General features: G+C 49.0%; 1 protein-coding gene across 4 annotated transcripts in view; it reads right to left on the bottom strand.

Moving 5' to 3' along the window:
* Positions 1 to 20668, bottom strand: part of LOC146205488 (protein naked cuticle homolog 2-like) — a 47689-nt gene that overhangs the window by 11557 nt on the left and 15464 nt on the right. Inside the window, exon 1 of one of the 4 annotated variants that reach the window (XM_084590189.1) lies at positions 13413 to 13671. The exons of 2 other annotated variants lie outside the window; for them this stretch is intronic. In XM_084590189.1, coding sequence (XP_084446315.1) covers positions 13413 to 13505 — 93 coding nt within the window. In that variant the 5' untranslated portion in view covers positions 13506 to 13671. Of the gene's footprint in view, positions 1 to 13412; positions 13672 to 20668 lie in introns of those variants that run through there. One more of the 4 variants, XM_084590188.1, reaches the window with a different exon arrangement.

The following is a 20668-nucleotide window of genomic DNA, read 5'->3' as shown; positions in this document are numbered from 1 at the left end:
GACAGTGATGGACATTACTTACAAAGCTCGAGCTGCGTCCCTAAAAGAGTAATTGGCATGCCTAGTAAATAATAAACAAACAGCCCATTATACAAGATGGCCCCAAGCTCCACTACTGGAACAAACAGCCATACAACATGACATGAACCAGCTAACAATGCAAGCAAGTAAAGGAGACATCATTTATGGTATGCATGCGTTCCCATCAAATCCACACAAAGCATAACATTATTCAGCTGCATTGAGTTTGTTGTTATGCCTTATGTGTGGCACTGATGGAACCTCAGGTGTTGCATAAATAACGCCTCCCTTACTTGCTTGCCTTGATTTAGCTGGTTTATGCCTATGCTGTTTGCTAGTTAACTAGCTATAGTTTGAATCAAATATTGCATAATAAAATAAGAACAAACGTGCCAAGAAATGCTGCACTTATGCCTTAAAACTCGATATAACAAGTAGTCATGCCTCATCAATATGGACGTTTTAGCTTCCGGGTAAAACTGCCTATAAAGCGGGAGCCATCCATAATAGCGAATCGCAAAGAAGAACATATCTTGAAAAATCCCGCTGTAATTAGGCTCAGCTTTTGTGCAAGGGTGGCCAACAAAGTTGGAATCAGACGATTTTGGGAGCTACCATCTTATTACTTCGGACACCATTATGACTGCAATAATGTGGTGCAACTTGATGCGTCTAGTGGTCTACAATAGCTTTATCATGTATACTGTGGATAAGTGAAGTAACCTACAACAACTGCCCACACACATAACATCAACGCTCAAGTCAGCTGAAAGTGACTTAATTTTATCTTGTGCACTGCACAACCTGCCAGGTTTTATTTGCTGTCACTCATGAACACAATACGGAAAACGGTAAAGAGCATCGACTGAACAACTGCGCTGTAAAGCATGAAATCAGAAATGGGTGTTTACATATTACACTCTTAAATACATTGTTAACAACTCCGCCATGGTGGCACAGTGGTTAGGATGCTTGACCACTGTACCCAAGGCTATGAAATCGAATCCCAGCCGGGGCGGCCACTTTCTGATGGAGGCTGTGCGATATTAGTGCACCTTAAAGCATCCCTGCTTCTGGAGCCCTTCACATAGCCTAAGTCGCTTCAGGATATTAAACCCCAGAAACAAAACCGAAACAAAACATTTTTAGCTGCTTTGCACTCTGAGCACAGAAAATGAAACACCTGGTTGGGGTCGTAGAGACTTTGTTCTGTCATAAACCGTATTAACAGGGCAGAAATGCATGGACCCCGATAGGCCCTCTGCATTTCCCTCTTGTCCATTGTCTGACAGCAAGTTTCATGCAGTAAAATATGCAGTAATTAATTCGATCCCCGTTAACTAGAAAACTGGGGTAATTCGAATTAGGCGCGCGGTACCAACTGACATCCACTTAAGTCTATGGCATCAGACGCTTGTTAATTCGTACAGGAGCAGGCTCGTTCCGGTTCATTTGGACGGATTATCGCGTCGAGGTATGGCCAGCGCAGCCAGCGATCACTGAGATAGACCGCCCCGAACCTCAATTGCATGAAACAGATGTGCCCGCACACTTCGTGCACACGATGGCAGGCACGACGACGACTGGAAGTCCCGTATTTGCAAAATGGAGCCCAGTAGCATAGTTTCACTTTCGCTTTCTCTGAAATCACGTCATTCCAAGGCTGCGATCTGGCGTGCAATTGGCCACTCGTGCCGTTTAGGACGCTGCCTGGTGCGTCACTGTTACTTTTTATTATGAACTGACGTCATGCTGCTGAAATGCCTATGCCCTCGTCTGCATCAACGTGTTGTATCCGGCTCGCCGAAACTGCGTGCTGGCCATGCACAGAGAACAACCGTGCCATCTGACATGTTGTTCGCACTTACAAGGAAAAGCATAGGCCGGTGTGATGAGGGCTGCAGAAATTTTCTCATTGCAGTTCTAATTACTTTCAAGAATTTTTGGGAGATTGGTTTCTTCTTGCTGCATATCTTTGCAATTGTGTTCCTGTCTACTAATATGCAAATCAAATGGTGTTAGCAACTCTGTTCAGAGTCTGCTACAATCTCAAGGAACGTTTCTATGGGACAGTCTTCCATGAGGTGTTTGAGTTGTTTTTTGTGCACGTCAATTGTACTTCAGCCTTTCGTTTTGTGCTTTCCAAGCCCTTCATTCCCGCACAACTGTTTTCGGTCAAAGAAAGCCAAAGATGATTTTTGTTTATGTGGATACCAGACAAGTGTAAAAAAGATGCGGTCTGATGAACGGGCGGGTAGGCAGCGAATGTGTTGGCTGCCTCAATTCAATCGCAAGTCATGTGCAAACTCAGCTCTACAACCTCTACGGAGCTCGCGCCCGATGGTCCAGGTTGAGAACTATATATGAATGGTATGTACAGGTGATCGAGTTTTCGCATTTCCTCTTCCTTTATGCGGCTGTAAGTGGTGCTAAAATTTGGTACAACGAGTATTGGTTGAAAATGTTTAGAAGGACAGGTGCCATTTTTCAACACTGGAAACTCTGTGCCTTCCTGAAAGTCACCTCTGAACTGCAAACTGCAGAATAATTTGATGTTCTTTTTGGCAGCCCGTTTTTCTCTCAGAGGTCTAAGCTGGCAGAAATTTCACGAAACGTAACCCCTGGCTTCTTGCTTCACTGGCATGCAAAATGGAATACGGCAGCTGCGCATCTTGGCTCTCTACTCGCCCAAACAACTGCAATATTGAACGTGTCACTGGTGAAACAGTTCCACTAAACACACCACACAAACTAAACAACGGTGAACCGCAAGGCTTACTTGTTGGTACAACGGCGGTCACAAAAAAAAATAATAATAATAATAAATGGGGGTATGCTCAAACTTTGATAGTAGACACGAAACGCATTTAACACCGCCTTTTCATTCAGCGAACACCTTTTCTTTGTCTTGTTTTTTGGAGGAAAGGAAGACGCATATCACGCTTCTCAGTGGACGTCTACGTTTTTCAGATGTGCGAATGTCATCGGTTCGAATATATCTACCGCAAACTAGCATTTCAATATGCAATCACGAACTATTTTCTCCGAAACTGTTTTTCCCAATTTGGGCTACGGCAATGGCTTTTCGGACAAACACGATGCATATGCTTTATGTAAAACATTGAGTCATATCTACTGTCATCGACTAGATGGATAAACGGATTGATTAGATGGATAATAAGAGCATCCCTGTTGAAGCGGGGTAGTTGCAGTTTCCAACATACTCGGCTTTATTTTTTATTATATCTCGAATGTTGTCAGAAATCCATCAAATGATTCGTCCTTTCAGTTACTAGAATTGTATTTTTACCCTTATAAACTGCTGTCATCTTCCTACCAAAGCTATCAATCACTTTTTACTAATCTGCACCGCAAATTCATTCACCCGACCACTGGTGTCTCTAAACACTACTTATGACAGATGACCTTTCGAAATCACTACATGGATGGATGAATGGAATATAGAAGCGTCCCCTTTGAAATGGGGTGGTCGCAGTTTCCACCTATGACCATGCTCAGCTTTTTTTTCTTACGTCTTGAATGTTATTAATTCGTCTACTATTCAGTCATTTAATCCAATTAATAGACTTTTACTTCTACCCTTCTCACCTTATGCCATCTTTCTGCTTTTCAGCCACCAATTTTCCAATTGCCACAACAGATTCATTCACCCTAGCAAAGGCATCAATAAACCCTAGGGCCTCAGGGAGAGTGACTCTGCCTGCATCAACACTCGGTTGGATACCCCGACATTCGAGCAAGATGTTCAATTGTTTCTACTGATTTATCACACAGTATACATGTGTCATCTTCTTGGATAAATTACTTTTTGTAGCTGTGAGTTCTATAAGCCACCCAGATCCAGCTTAAAAAGTAGGGCACTGCCTCTTGAGTTATCAAAGAAAAATTCCTCCCTGATCTGCCTTTTTCCCAATTTCGATACAGTTCTACACTCTGCTTATTTTCCACTAAATTTATCCTTCTGTGTATTTTATCAGTTGTTTAACGCTCTTTACTCCTCGGTCCTTGTGCCCTGCATACTTACTTCATTAGTTTCCTATAGTTATTTTCCTCCATTGTGAGTCAATGTTTTTAAAGGTATACATATTAAGGCGAAAGGCCTTAATGCCTCATTGGTCTTTGTGCCCTGAATACTTACTTCATTAGTTTCCTATAGTTATTTTCCTCCATTGTGAGTCAACATTTTGAAAGGTATACATATTAAGGCGAAAGGCCTTACTGCCTCATCGCTGTTGACAGAATGTTGTCAGCAGAGGTGTCACGCTTTCGAGAGCGAATTAAAAGTAAATGAATAAACCTTGTCTCCACCGGGAATCAAACCTCCATCCCTTGGATCCCCAGCCCAGCGCTTTACCAACTTCGCCACACCCCGGATCGTGAAATCGTCTTCATAATTCCCCTTGCCTACCGCGAGGATGACAGCAGGATTCTGCGAGTGACAGATACTGCGCCCCTCCTTTCCTGTAATCGAATTATAGAACGCTGGTGAACTTTGATGCCTTCAATAAAATGCTGGTTGTGTTCAACAAGGGGCGCACAATGTACTGTCACAACAGGTCATGACGTCACCAGGCGGTTCATGCATATATAGGAAGCTGACCTCGCCAGGCATTCGATCCAGGCCACCGTTCGGCGCCTTTCATTTACCATTTCCTGGAACATCGCACCACACAGCAAACAGAAGCAGACCCAGATGTCTAGGAGGCGGTAGTACAGCAGGCATCAGCGGGGTTTGAAATTGATTTACAAGATAGAAAAGTGAAGTATCTGTCACAATTCTCCGTGGACACATGTACCACGCCGTAAAGGAAGGGAGGAAGGTGGGAGTGAAAGAAGAGAGGGAGATAGAGGCACCGTAGTGGAGGGCTACAATCCACTATGCTATAATGGCTTTCGCCTCATCGCACTTTAGTGGTCAAAAGTGCCCTCTAAAACTTTTTTATAAATACTTTAGCTGCCCACCTGTTACTGTCCATTTTCCTCAGGCGCTCCTCACATAACATTCTACTCTCGAGCTTCTCGTGCTTCGAAAGATGTCCAACTCATATCTCTCTGTACCGCCTCGTTTGTGGCTTAACCATGGGCACCTAGTGCTAATCGGCCACCAGCTCACTGTTTTGTGTGATGTCGGTTCATGTTAAAGAATCCTATCTGATGCAAAACCAACGTTATAGAAAAGAGGGCCTTAGTTATGTTAACAGTTTTCACTACGGCGTCCCTCGATAGGAGTCACTTTGAGACCCCCCCCCCCCCCCCCCCCTTCTTATTAAATCCCAAACCAAACCATAAAACATACAAGGCTGGGTTAGTGTTCCTGTGGAGCATATACACGAACACTAGGGTAGGCAATAGGCTGGCGCCCCCACACGATCTCTCACGAGAAAAAGACAGACAATCGCGCAGTACTGAGGGAAATCGCGCGACGCTGAAGGCACCATACTAAAGGAGGCGCTGCACACGTGTGCAACAGAATATAAAAAGGCGGCAGCGAAGTAAACAGTGCCATCTCTCATTCGCGCTGCGGTCGCGTGCAGTCACTGGTATCTTGTGTACGTGTATATAAGCAAAACGAAAAGGCGGCTCGCAGCCTCGAGTATCAATTTTTACTCTTGTAGAAAAAAAAAAAGGGGGGGGGGGGGGGGTATAACCACGGTGCCCTTCAGATTTTTCTGGTGAGAGGCCTTTAAAAACCACTCTTTTTGATCGCGGAGAAAAAAGACGTTTATAGATGCTATCTGCATCTGAGGTTTTCGTTTTCACGTGACAATTCACCCTCCGAAACCAGGCAAGAACAAAGCACGCATTGTAGGGGATTCCCCAAGCGTTCGTTTCTCCCGCACGACATACTCAGGGGACAGCGAGGGTGCCAAGCCACCCAAAGCTCCCATTCTGACCTTTTGCTTCAGCTCCCGGTGTGAACAAAAGAGGCAAGCAGCGCCGTAGCCGTAGGGGTTTACTTTACGACCGCAGACCCCACACGATGCCACCGACGTGGCATTCATCTGCGTCGAGTGCGCCTTGCGGTCACCGGTTCCCAGAAGAAGCCCGCGCCGCCGCCCAGGCATGCGACCCCTTCGGGAGGCCGCCCAAGAATGGACACGATTAGCGGCGGAGACCAGCCCAGTCAGCTCGTATCTCACCGAAAGCGTGTGTGGCGCGAGCGATGCCATTCGAGGGCACCGGCTTCTCTGTCCACAACGCGCATGACAGCAGAGGCGGCAGAGGTGACCGCGGGGGTGGCCACGAGACGGCCTTCGCAGAAACGACTCCCGCGGTGCATGCCAAATGCCGGAAGTAAAAGTCGGCGCGCAGATCGCAAATCAGCGCGGTCACGGTGGTGGCCCCGAGACCTAGCGCTTTTGTAGCCGCTCCACAGCCAGCGGCGAAAGTGGTTGTCACTGGGCGAATGTTTCAAATTTGAAAAACGCAGAACGGGACGTCGTCCAGAGACGCCGCACACCAACATCCAAGGAGGGCAGCGAAAGCTAAGGCCGGTATCAGCAGCGGGCGGAAGACGCGCCGTCGAGAATCCGGTCGTGAGCAGCATCAGCGACCTCATCAGCGGCGCAGTCGTCGCTCTCGTCATGCAGGGCCCGTACGAAATTACAGGGCAGGGGCGAAATTAAGGCCTTCCCTGTGTATTACAGCAGGAAAATGCACAAAGCAAGGAGGCCGCCCAGCTCGGCCAACAGGGAAGGAGCCCCTCCCTTTTCACGCACACACACACAAAGAAAGGAGCGGGGCGAGCCGCAGCCCCAGGCGGCGGCAGCCAGGCCCCTTTCATCCTGGCCGCCCGCCTCGCATCGGCGGCGCCCCTCACACGCGCCGCCGCTTCTATGCCTTCCGGGCGAAAAAAAAAAAAAAACTCCCCACGAGGCTGCCTCTCAGCAACACTCCGGACTGCTTCACGAGCTACAAGGCTTGGCTGGCCGCTTCCATTTCTTGGGCCATCATCGAAAGCAGCAGTCCCAAAGTATGGCCACCAGAAGGGCGTTGCAATGAAAAGGTATTTTGGCACGCAGCACGACAAAGAAGAAAAAAAGAACAGTGCATCTTCCGCCTCACCAAGTGTTTTACCAAAGGCGAGTGTCGATCACAGTTGTGGGTCCAAATGCTCTGTTTACTATTTACCAACTCTAGAAAATAATCTGGCTGTGATTCAGTGAGCACCCAAGCTTGCAAAGTGCGATAGCATCTCAAGATGTCTGTTGATGACAACCTCGAAGATCGAAGCTGTAGCAGTTAGTAGCAGTGGGCTTTATCAAACCAGCAGGTACTACGGCGATGTGCAGCGAGGAGGCGTATACTTCTTAGCAGAAGTACGCTGCACGGTTCGGAGAAATGCGTTCCCAGGCAGTATTCGCAAACGGCAGGCCGAAACTGAGGCAATTTTGTTTCGGACACGCAAGTGCGATGATCTCGGCAGCACTAAGTTGACGCGCAAACCATAATATGTAAGCCTTGACCCATTTAATCACGAACTGCCGAAGGCGCGTCTCTTCAACCTAACTTCGCAAAGAGGTTCTTACGGAACGCATACGACGATTGCGCACGCCTTTTATTGTTTTTCCCGTAATTCACCGTCACGAACCTGCTGCATGGCCTTGGTTTGAGCAGTGCGTATTACCAAATAATGCCACACAAGTGGTTCTATGCAGACGGTTTAAAGGAAAAGCAAGTCGGATCCCCTTCACGCTTCCCAACTTGGCAGCAGCAACGTGCCCAAATAACCGTGCTTATAGACACAAGCTTGAACGATGGCGTGGCGATCGACAATCCCAGTGGCAAACGTCGCCTTGTATACGCCTCGCGCTCAAGATAACCACTGCGAGGTCGAAGAACAGCAAAAGCTTCGTACTCAAGCAAAACCACGCCGCTTCAATTTGCCACACGAGTTCATCACTCCTTTGCACCCACACCGTTACCCCTTCCGAAAGCAGTGAAATAACGCAGTAACGAAATGTGACAGACACTTGTCTCATTACAAATACAGTTTCAACCTTCTACCGACCAGGCCCCGCCGCGGTGGTGCAGCGCTCGACTGCTAAGCTCGCGAGGACGCGGGATCGAATCCCGGACGCTTGTCGAAGAAGGCGAAAAGCCGCGCCCAGCGATGTCCGTGCCCGTAAAAGAAAAAAAAAGAAAAAAAACCCAGGTCGAAATTTTCGGAGCCCTCCACTACGCCATCCCTCATAGCCCAAGTCGCTTTGGGACTTGTTACAAATTATAAACCAACCAAACCGAAAGAGCTAGACAAACGTGGCCGTCCACTTGGATATGTGTGAAAGACCTCTGAAACTGCGCAGCTCTTTGCTTGGAGAACTAGCGACAGGGCTTCGGAAATCGGGCGCTATTCTGACCTCAACGAATTTCTAAGCCTACACAAAAGAACACCCCTGCGGTCCGCTCAAGGATCAAGTAACGCAATGGTTGACGCTCGTCAGCGCAGCATGTAAATGATGAGGTACAGGATTATAAAGGAATTATAGTTAACCGCCTCGCTCTTGGCGGACACCAGGGCCCGAATTACGCAACGGCCACACCACAGACCTGTCACAAATCTTTCACTAACCGATCCTATTTGGCCGAGTTTTTGTGATGTGATCGTTGGGTAATTCGGCCCCTTGTGGCATGTATAGAAACTATGCAGCGCTGGCACACGCCACACGCCTACGAAGTAAGGAATGGAAACACATTTGGCGAGCAAAATATTAACAGAACGAATTTAAGGGCAATTTCACAGGACAATTAGATCCACAGCTTGCATGCAACACGAACGAACAAGATACACCCACTATACCTCGTCTTGCACCGTGCGCTAACTAAACCAGTCCTCGCAAAGAGAGGTTCACGCCGGCAGTTCACTTCTATTTTGCTTCTTTTTTTTTTTTTAACTGCGGAACTGTAGAGGAGAGGCTACATAAGGCGACCTGGCGTACTCTTCTAAGACGCGCTGACATCGTACACTGCACGTAGTTATGAACCCTGGTCCCCCGGCTTAGTAGCCGAGCGTTTTGCCATGTGGCAGCGAGTATGTTGCCCAAAGCCTCGGATATTTTCTCAAAGCGCACCGAAATACGCGGCCGCACAATGCCGACTCACTCGGCGCCACAGCCCTCGCGTTTACCGTATCGGCCGTAAACTGCCCATTAGCTAGCTCAGTGTCACTGGGTTAATTACTGAACATGAAAAACAAATACAAATGGAGAAATCTAATGAACCTCTCACAATCCAAAATTCAGTTCTAAAGCAAGACACTGCGCTAGGTACGGTAAATTTAGGTACGGCTATTACCGATGCGCATTTGTGGTTCCATGTAAATTATAGTAAGTTAGTTTCAACGTTTTCATCTAGTCATTCCAACCACGACTCCAATGTATACATGGATCTCACTCCCGAACGCAATGGCCTTACCTGAACGCTTTCTCAAACCTTCCCCTCATTCCCTACATTTTTCTCTGTTCCCCTTTAGGCCCGTTCACACTTGCGACTAGCAGCGGTCGCGCGACCGTTTTGGTCGAAAAGCGACAGTCGCAAATGGTCGCATCGGTCGAAAAGCGACTGCCGCGGGCCGATCGGGCACTGCTCGAATTTCCAGTCGCGCGACTACTAGTCGCAAACCATTTCACCAATCAGCGAGGTCCCGGAGTACTCGATCGAGCACCTTCTCAATGCAATTAAAAAATACCCTTACCTTTTCAACAAACGGCACCCGGAATTCAAAGGCAGGGAGAAGGATATGGCCTGGGAGGAGATGGGAAAGATATTCCGACTATCCGGTTAGTACCATGAACTTTTGAGAAATGGGTTTTTCACGCAGGCGCAACATTATATATTGACACCGTCTATTCATCGTCGGCGTTCTCCCGGAAACACGAGAGTGCGGCATGCGCACCGGCTCGCCTGAAAAAGCTGAAGCGTTTGGCAAGCGGCTGCTACCGACGTTCGCTGTCATCGCCCAGCAGCTCTCACTCCCAACTCGTTCGGAACGAGAGTCAGAACGAGAAGGCGACTGTCGCAAGTGTGAACATCGGTAGTGGCGAGCTCCTCTCCACTGGTCGCGCGACTGGTAGTCGCGCGTCCTCATCTAGTCGCAAGTGTGAATAGACCTTTTTCCTTCGCTTGGCGTATCAGTCTAGCGACATGTCACGGCACAGCCAAAATAGCCGATAACGTTTACAAGTCGCGTTAATTTGTTTCTCCGTGCCTTATTTAAAAAAAAAAAAGACTACAGCGCATTCAAATATTAAACACACGTGCACCCGAACGGAGGAGGGGGGGGGGGAGTAAGTACTACTACTACTACTAATAATAATATTTGGTTCACAGGAAGGGAAAGGGGCAGTATCTGCCACACTTGCTGAACTGAACTGACGAGCAAAACGGCGCGTGGGGGCTACCCAGACAAGCGTCATGTTTGTAAACAAAGGTGGCGCTGCGATCGGCAGCGACATGGGGTGTAGGCAAAAGCGCAGCGTGCCTACACTGCGCCAAGCGACGCTGCCTTCGAAACCAGTTCACGCGTGCGAACATCCTAAGCGTAAGCTTCGCTTGTGCGTAGAAATAGTTTGGTTTATGCCTGGAGAGTGTTTCAGCACGTTATCAGCCGATTACTGCTGGAATTACCTGGCAAAGAGCGCTGCATTGACTTCCTTCTCCGTGGCCTTAACAGCGCGTAACTACGGTACGCAGGCGACTGCAATGAGTGATTAAGTTAAATAAAAATGAGAAAGCGCAATGTATAAGAGAAACTAATAGTGAGCATTGTTAAACTCCCGGGCCTATCCTAGCGCATGCAAGGAGGACGACAATATGAATGACTGAATTGTTTTTTCTGCTGCTTCAAGCACTTTCCCTCTAAAGAACAATATTATCGGCAACTATATATATATATATATATATATATATATATATATATATATATATATATATATATATATATATATATAGTGAAAAAGAAATCACATTTCTAGCTCTCTTTACCGGCAACTTAAGTAATATAATTTCATATTTAATAAGAAGAACTCAATCTTTTAGTTCTTGTAACATGTTCACCTCTGCCAACTTGTTTTCGCCTGCTCGATAAAAAAGACGTTTGACGTCTGTTTCATCTTATAGACGTAGCCAAGGTCATGCACAGGTTAATATGTACATGCCCGTAAGAATGCTATCATTTTGTTCTCTTTCCTCTATAGGAGAGATGCATGAGTGCAGATGCAACGTTCCTCCACGATCGCTTGCATTGAAATTTGCGCGATCTGCTGAGCTTTTTTAATGTACTTGGAATTTTTTATTCAAATTGCGCGTCATCTTATTGTACTGATTTTGTATCCCTCATAGCCGATTCCACTTTGGGACATTAAACTCCATGTACCCTAAATACTTAAATACCCTGCTCGATCAGAGCTAGGTTGTACGTGGATATTTAATTCGTTCGTCACGATCTTATAATCACCTCCAAAAATAAATTTAAAAAATATGAGAAACAACGCTGCGGGACTGCCTGGATTATAACGATGTTTACTATAAAACCGGCGATGAAGATCGTTGAAACTCGCGAATGTAAAAACAGAAAAAAGCTACTATACATGTGCGTGCCTGTTATTACGGCAATATCCCACTGAGTGACCGCTCAAGATAATTGCAATTACCTTCGCAGCAGCTTTTGTGTCCTTTTCTGTGTGAACATATGCCCGGGCAGTACTGCGGGTGAATGGAACTCACAGTGCATGCAGCTTCCCCGCGGGGTCATACGCACACGGAATATCGCGTCTAAACTTCTTATGACTTGATAGTATATCAAAACGGGCACGAGCTGTAGGCGTTTATTCTTACGCAATTCATTGTGCCGCCGAAAAGCAATCATGACAATTAAGGGTTGCAACGAACTGATCTAGTTTCAGTGCAGAAGTGCAACGCACGTTAGCCGCGAAGGCAATCCTTCACCGAAGAGTCGCGCTCAACGCCGCTGCCCTTAGCTCTCATCTTAATCCGACCGCAAGAAACATGTTAAAACAAGTGCCATTTTGTTTTTTGTGCCTCGAGGTGCAATGAACCGCACCACAGTTTGCAGAAATATTGGGAATTATGCCCGAAAACACGGCAAGCGCCGCGCATACAATGCAGACGGCTCGCGCTTTTGCCTACACCACGAAAGTCACTGCTGTCACCAGCGCCGCCGCATCTCCACTGACGTCACGGGCTGACGCTTGTCTTATCTAGCGTGAAAGCATGAACATTGTTTCACGGACAGGTTAGGTAACCTCTGTCCCATGTAAAATCTGTCCTTACAAAACTCATCGCCGCCGCGGTGGATCAGTGGGAAAGACACTCTGCTACTGACCTGATACCGGCACTGAGGTCAGCCGCGGTCGGGTTCGAGCCAAGGCCTGGGCTCGAACACAACCGCGACCGGTTTCCCAACTCGACCTGTTTCGATGTAGGCGAAGCGTAAAAGGCGTCCGTATGCTTGTAATGTCAGTGCACGTTGAAGAACCCCCAGGTGATCAAACCCTCCACTAAAACACTTCTTCCGACTACTTACCTTCAAGTATTCATCGAGAAGCGAGACAAATAGTGCGCCTTTCCTTTCCTCAAAACAAATTTTCAGCCAATTTCAACAGAACATATTCCAAGCAGATATGAACAGAATTAAAAGCAAGACGTTATTAGCAGCGACATAAAATCGCTGCTGAGCCAGAACGTCCTGCAAAGCTTTATGTAATTTTAGTTCAGCGATCACTATTCAATGCACAAAGTAATGAAATATCATTCAGAGCAAGTGTGACAGATACTGCGCCTTTCCCATCCTGTGAACCAATTATTATTATTATTGTTCAAGAAGACACTGTCGGAATGCAAACATCAATGACTGTCCATACATGTGACAAAGATTCGCGCACAAGATAACGCGCTGCGATTACAGCTGAGTGACGGTTGTGCGACAAAGGTGGCAAGTTCAAAAAGTGTGCTACATCTCTTGCATTATTATTATTATTTTTTTTTTAATACGCTGACTTCGCATGTGATTTTAAGCTTTACTGGGCTTGGACTGGTTAACCGAAAATTATTCAGGTACTGCATGATGCAGCGCAAGTGAAGCCATTCAAATAGTGTCAACGACTGCTTATTAAACGAGAACCACTATGAATAAACCTGTTCGTAAAACAAAAGGGGGCATCAAGACAGCAGTGATGAAAGCGTTTTAATAAACAAACGTACTCATCACCCCTGTTCTGTCGCCAGCTCTACAGTCATCACCGCTTCGCGAGACACGACAGAACCAAAAAAAGATGCCCAAATCAGTTGACCACACAGTTCGCAACTGTAGTAAAATCTGCCCAAGTGAATCAAAACGGCGATGAGCTCACCAGCGGGCACTCCGAAAGCGACCTTTCCGTTTTCGAGAAGGCCGAACAAAACTTGACGGTGAAACGAGGCATCTTCCTGAGTATCGTCGCCATGTCAGCAACTGTCAAGCGTGGCGCTCGACGAACGAAGGCAGTGCACGTTCAAGCGGTCGACCCAACGCAAACCATCGCTCGCAAACGCGCACGCACACGAGCACTTCAGGCCGGCAAGCGCGCACGGACATTCGGCAGGCGGCGGGACGAGAGGACGGGAGCAGCAAGCACAGTGGGCACAACGCGCATGCGCGGCGAGCGCTGGAGCGACCCACTCGCGTTTGAGGGTAGGTCGGTATGCGCGCTGCTTTGCGGCCCGTTCGCCGCTGGACAACATGAGGGCAACGGGGGCCTGCACGAAGGGGCTTCCCCAAAACCAGCACGTAAATGACCGTGAATGTTTGCTGGCGCCGCTGAGCACCGGCGTGCTGGTCCTGCCGGCGCCGCCACTTTCGTACGCGGATTCTTTATTAGCTCCGCCGTTTTATTAACACTACGCACATAGGTATACTTTCCTTTCGGAAGTCAGCGCGGTCATGAAGTATAAAAGTCAAAATGTGAACAAAACGTTCATTGTGACAGCACCGTCCCAAGTAAAGGGGATGAACACCTGTAACCCCTTCAGCAATCATGTATTTCTGCACACCCGACACAGCGGTACAGTTTGCGATATTTCCTTACATACACGTCTTGCTCGCATGACGGGTGACCTCGGGCGCTTTAGAACAACTCTTGGCAGACTCGAAGCAGCACACAGGGGCACTACTGGTACGAAACCTAGCCCTCTTTATTCTTGATCACGACCAACATTCTTACAACGTGATCAAGACAATGCTAATTTAAATACATCGTTGGGTTCATCCATACAAGCTGCAGAAACAGCGTTTGAGTACGCCCATTTCAGCCTGGATCAATGTTGTAGGTTTCACATTTCCTTATTTCAACTAAAATGCACCTAGGGCAAAGCCGGCCACTTTGCAAATATATATATATATATTGTATAGCGCGAATCAGCGGTCCCACGTTCCGGATACCGGTATGTACGACCTCACATGACTCGAATGTCTCTTAGGTTGCAGGAGCAGCGCCTGTGCCATGCCAAGATCAGCGGCGGTAAAGTCGCATGGACAAGAATTTGTGGAAAAGAACTTTACAACGCGGTGCGCATCATGCGTCACTGGTTACCTCTCATGCTCAGTTAAAATGTGAACCAATTCCAACGACGAGTTGAAAATGCTATCCAACAACCGCTGTCTCATACACTAAATAACACAACCACTACAAGCACACTTCCTACAGCAACGTACTCATCATGTGTGGCGGAAGCATGGCATCGATAATTAGAGCGATACATGAATTGTAACAACGCCAAAACGCACCAACTAACTCCTCTAAATCACCTCCCGGCAGCCAAAGCCGTAATGCTTACATAATGCAAGCAAGGCAATGACGTTTCAGAGGAAGTCCACACATGCCAATATGTGGAGCGCCTGCTAGACAACTTACTTTGTAGACAGATGCAGGTATACCTGAATAACCCTGATGCTGTAAACAGAAGCCAGCTTTCGTGTCCTTAGAGTTTATTGCGCAAGACCGCCTACAAAGCGTATAAGCCTGTGTATCAGACCTGAATGCGAACTGAGCGCAACGCACGAACAGCGCGGCAGGGAGCTTTATGAACTGGGGCTACATAAACCAATGCAGTCGGGAAGTCCGGATAAGAATCTGAGCTCACGTTCTCCCAACCAGTGCCAGCAGGGTACTTTTTGTTTCTTTTTTCTCGTTTCGGCTTCCTCGAGTGAAACATGCTGCTTGAAAAGAATCTGCCTGGCGCGTGTTTCTCGCGTTGGGTTGAAGGCAGCGCGGATCTAATCGACCGCAGCCACTGTGGACCACGAGGAAGGAAAAGCCGGCGGCTTTAATGGGTGTCCGAGGGTCGCGGGTGCCGGGCTCCGGTCTGCGGCGGCCATCGGAGGGAGCGCCGCTGCCGAGAGGGCGGCGAGGAGGGGAGCGCGCTCCTTTGGTCGAGGCCGCCGAGAGGGCTGCGCCGATCTTGGCGGGCACATGTCGGCGGCGCCTTTGATCTTGAGGCCTCGGCTGAGATGCCGCCAGCGGGGGCCGTCCAACAACGCCGACTCGCCGCCCGAGCATTGTTGTCGGGAGAGAGACCATTGCCAGCCTGCGTGCCGCGTCGCTAATCGCTCGCAGGCTTCGCGGGAGGCGCAAATGAGCACGGCAAGGTCTCGCCCTTCACTGATGGCCACCGCCCCCTGTCGCGATTGTGCTCTCCATTAAAGTCCCGCCGCCGCCAAATACATCCTTTGGCCGCTGCGCGTGGTCCAGCCACAGCGAAATGCAACCTCTCTACCCCCCTCCCGGCGCATTTGAGTCGAAGCGCGCTCACCGGTGACGTTTCGCAACCAGCTTCGAAACTGCGCAAAGCTCCACGAAGGCTAAAGCGCTTCAGCTGGTGGATTCGTTGGACGAGGCGAGTGTGCCGATGCAACCACTGCAAGCAAGCATGGAATGTAGAAGCGCTCACGGCACCCTCATGCTTGGGCATTCTCTCATGCGCCGGCCACATGACGCTGCACTGACAGACTCATGACCGCGACGACATCCTTAAATTAGCACTGGTTTGCATGGCAGCGGGGTTCACTGTTTTTACGGTGACGGGAAAACTCGAAGTATCAACAGGAATTAATCGTCTGCGAGTGCGCGTGAAGGGAGGGTTGTTTTTGGAAGTCAATACATTTCGGTTCGTTTTTGTCGACGTTACCGTACCAGGTACCGCGTAAACGACAGTATGGATAATTTCATCGCTCGCGCCAACTCTAAGTTTAACAACTTTTTTTATTATTATTATTTATTTAGCTCGCCAAGACATGACGCGCTTGCACGGATAATCTCCTTTGACCATGGTCAGGAGGCTTCCAAGTTACCTTGCGTGTGAAAACTTGGTTGTGTTGCCTTGACTGTCAGTTTTAGCACGTAGTGCGCAGGTGGCAACTGCTGACCGTGGCCTTTGCGCGGTGGTTGGTGAGCCTTTGTGCAGAAGGAGAAGCCACATCGACAAAGGAAATTATCGTTCTGAGCCCTGACATATCTGACTGCGTGCGTTACTTAAATTCCAGACCCTACCTTTCGATACGCGTTCCCTCGTTGGACAAAATGGCGCAGGAACAGTCACAGAATTGTCTCACGAACGTTTTTAACGTCGTTTCTGACAAAACGGGCTCAACGAATCAAGACTAGCTAGCGCGGTTGTCCGAATCCTTGCCTGAAGCCAAAACGGGGGTTGGGGGCGTTGGTAGTTATTCGCGGTAAACGTAAATAGCGCACCCTTCACATCCCACCGTTCGGAGACGCACGTAACGAATCTGCAGAACCGCGCCACCAAGGACAACGGGTACGTGGTAGATTGGCTGGAGTTCCGAGCAGGTGCGACTAAAAATGTGACAGAATTTTCGGCAAATGCAATTTGCAAGAGGCGCCGAGAAAGAAGTACGCCGTCAAGGTGCAAGCACTTTTCCCTCTGCAGATGGGGCACGCGGCGTTTGCTTTGTTGCCTCGCTACGCCGAAGCGGCGGCACGGGGAGCAAAGGAAAAGAGCGGTGCCGCGCCCATGCCGGACAGGGTGTTCGGCGCATTGTCCCTCCCCGACGCGACGAAAGCGGCGCCGTCAGAAACAGCACCACCTGGGCGACTGCAGAATGGAGGAGGAAAACGCGTGTCGTCAAACGCGTGCCGACGACGGGCCTTTTCAACCCGTTAAGTGCTCACTGTGGACGATGCGAAGACGCGCCTCAAAGGCCAACTTTAATTGAAGGCAGGGAGCTGAGGGGAGAAGAAAACGAGCGTTCGTCGTCGCACGCTGCGCGGTACGACGACTGCGGCGGAAAAACGGGAAGACAACGCATTGTGCCCTCCCGCGTAGAGACCGACGATGGATCTTTGGAGGGGGGATCAAAGGCGCCGAAGAAAAGTAAATAAAATGAGCGGCAAACAGCCTTTGTCTGGACGGCCTCCCGGCCCGGCGAAAGCGTGGCGGAGCGCGGACAGACCCCGCTGATTTAGCTGCGAACGACGGCGGTGCTTAGCGGAAACGAAAAGTGCCGAACGCGTTGTACTGTCAACCCGGAGTGGTTGATTGGGATGATGGTAGTACGCAGCCGTCTCCCACAGCCAAGTCGAACGCCAAAAAACCCAACATAACAACAACATCTTTCGCAGATGTCTTTTTATATATAAAAATGCCGCACGATGCGAGCACGCGCAATAACAAGAACGGCTACTAACGCGACACATGGAGCCCCGACGCTTACGCCTCCTCAAGCCGCGATTAAGTCGTTTAACTCAAGAAAGGGGGAAAAGGACGATCTTCCTCCTCGTGCGTTTAACGTTGAACTGGGAGAAGGCTGTGGTCGTTTATTTCTCCTCGGCTCGACACGAGCGCCAGCCCAGCAGCTGCTTTAAAGGAGGCCCTTTTATCGTCTGAGCGAGATTGGTTTATTATTGTGCAAAAAAAGAAACGTTCTTCCAGGCGGGACTGACAACAAACGTCAGCCTCTTCGCGCAATATCTGGCAAGTTTCAGTCGAAGCGTTCAGCTGATAAAACTCGCCCTTCACGATTTTAGACGTCAAGACGAGCACAGCTGAAATTCCCTCGAACAGCCAGCATGAACATAGCCGCGAAAGCGGAGTAGCTCATTGGAATCCGGTTGTGTTCGAACCCACGTTCTCGCAAGGGTGGCATGGCATCGATTCAGAAGCCGTGGAGGCCGCCAGCACTGCAACGCGCATAGTCTTCAACGCACTCTTTGCTGGATTGATACGTCCTTTCGTATCTCCGTAAGAGGTCGTGCTATATACGCATGCGCGCATACGACTATAGACGTCAACAAAAGCCGCGTGCACGGCTCTAATTATAACGGACAGTTTCTGCCAGGACAAATTCTATGTATTTACGTCTCGCTAATATTCACCAACCGGATAATGAATGGACAGGGCGATGGGAAAAGAACGTCTCCTTCCTGCGTTTGAGTCAACACCAGCCAAACATAGTATTGACTTTTGGACATCACACGCCGAGAGGAACTCTAGTTAGCAAGCAGGAAAAACCGCGTTCGTCACGTGTACTTGCAGAGTGATCATTTATTGAACGCTCAAACTTTGTTCCCTTTCATATTGAGTGTAAACCTCTGTTGGTGGTTCCTGGGACACAACCAGTCGTAGAAGGAGATATGACATCACGCCGGCTCCTGCAACGCGGAAGGGGCTTTGAGCCACGCTGCAACTCGGCTATTCACTAAACTAGTACCTCTAATTTTTATTTTATTTATTTATTTTTTCTTTCGATTCGTTGTTAACAGCGGACGATTTGCTGTTTTTCTCGGGCATCAGAGTCCATATTAACGAGGCAGTCCAGGGGCCGAAGCGCGAGTGCACGACTTTTCCGAACACAAGGCCTGAAACTGGGGTTGGGGCACGACGATTTCGCGAAGCCCGCACCAGATTTTCGCCGCTGACTCGTCCGGCCGATAGGGGCGTTATAAAGCGCTCGAAAGGAGATCCCTTTCGATAAGGTTTGTTTACCCAGCGGGCTCCTGTTGGGCGTGGGCGGAGGGGGGGGGAAGAAGGGGTATCGCAGCGCTATCGGTCCACCGCGCGCACGAGTGCTCGGTGGCGCGAGGAGGGAATCTTCCTGGCGGCTTCCTTTGAGCGTTTGTCACACTCGGCGCGGCGAATTATCGGCGCTGCACGGCGCTTTGATGCACGCCGGCCGCCAGGCGGCGCTCTCCACGCCGTTGGGGTCAACGCACACGCCGCCGCGGGAGCGCGCGCGTGACTGCGGCCGGACCGCCGCCACTCCAGCGGGACCCCATCTCGCCAGGGGGGAAAACCCCCGCAATGGTGCGCACACCTGCGGGGTGCACTTCGGGCCTCGGACGTCCGTCGTGCAGCGCCGAAGGATCTTAGATGAGGGCTCCTACTGCACCGCAAGCGAACCTCACTGGACACGTAAGCGTTGGAAGGATGCTTCTCCTGACGCCCCATTTGGTGCACTCGGAAGTGGGCTGGCTGGCGGCAATAAGAAACATGCGCGTTACCATGGGAGTAATAGATGGAGTATACTGCACACATTAAACGTAAATGCGCCCACTGCAGCGTGATGAGCGGCGGAACTTGAGTGCTCTTGGTGTACTGATCAAATTCAGGCACACAGAAAACGCCTACCGCACTTGACTTATTCGGCCTTAAGTTTGAGCTCCGAGAAGGGATTTCGGCCCTCCACAACGCAATGGCAGCTACACCTTCGATCTCCCCTGACATTCTGGACATGCGCACTATCTCCCCGCAGTTCCCTTATCCCTCTCAACGATAAGGTCGCCGTATTCTAACGGTGCCATCGGCAGTGGGCACAGATAGCTATGAGCGCCGACTGGACGCGCCTTTTGCTACTTCCAGTGCAACCACTTTGTCTTTGGAATCAGTCTGACCGTCCCTCACTTTTGCTAGGGCTTCGCTCACTTTCCCGACATTCTTCAACGTTCGTCTGCAGAGGGCGCTTTCAAAAGGCGATTCGGGCAAGAGGCAGCGCCCTACTTTTTGAAACTAGATCAGGGTGCCTTAGAACACGCAGCTACAAAAAGAAATTTAACAATGGGGATGACGCATGTGCTGTATGTGGTAACTCCAGTGAAACAATTGACCATATTATACTCGAATGTAATGGTATCCATCCGGAAGTTGATGCAGGCGCAGCCACTCTTCCTGAAGCTCAGGGGTTTAGAGATACCAGTGGCCGTGTGAATAAACCGGCGGTGGAAGCTAGCAAAAAACGACTGGAAGATTGGTGGCTTAAAAGCAGAAAAGTGACATAATGTTAATAATGTAGGAACAAAAATTCAATATATAGAATGATGGTATAGTTAACCAAAACAATAATTAGGATATAGGGAGAAAAATGAGCATGATAGCTACTGCTACCACCCTGTTTCAAAGGGGACGCTCCTATATTCCATCCATCGGGTGAAGGATCGCCCGTCGTCCGCTCGTAAAGTGACAGCAATCATTTCAGCAGGTCGATACGAGAGTAAGACAGTATGCAAGAAACACAACATCGCCGGCGGCGCGCGAAATGGCGTTATACCCTCTGTAACAATTCGCACTACATGCTATATATATATATTTTTTTTCTGAGAATCGCTTTAATTGTGAG

Source organism: Amblyomma maculatum, chromosome 1 (assembly GCF_055883805.1).
Source record: "Amblyomma maculatum isolate TAMU_Amacu chromosome 1, ASM5588380v1, whole genome shotgun sequence".
NCBI classification, from domain to species: domain Eukaryota; kingdom Metazoa; phylum Arthropoda; class Arachnida; order Ixodida; family Ixodidae; genus Amblyomma; species Amblyomma maculatum.
Note: the sequence above shows the minus strand (reverse complement) of the source record. Positions and strands in the feature narration are given on the sequence as shown.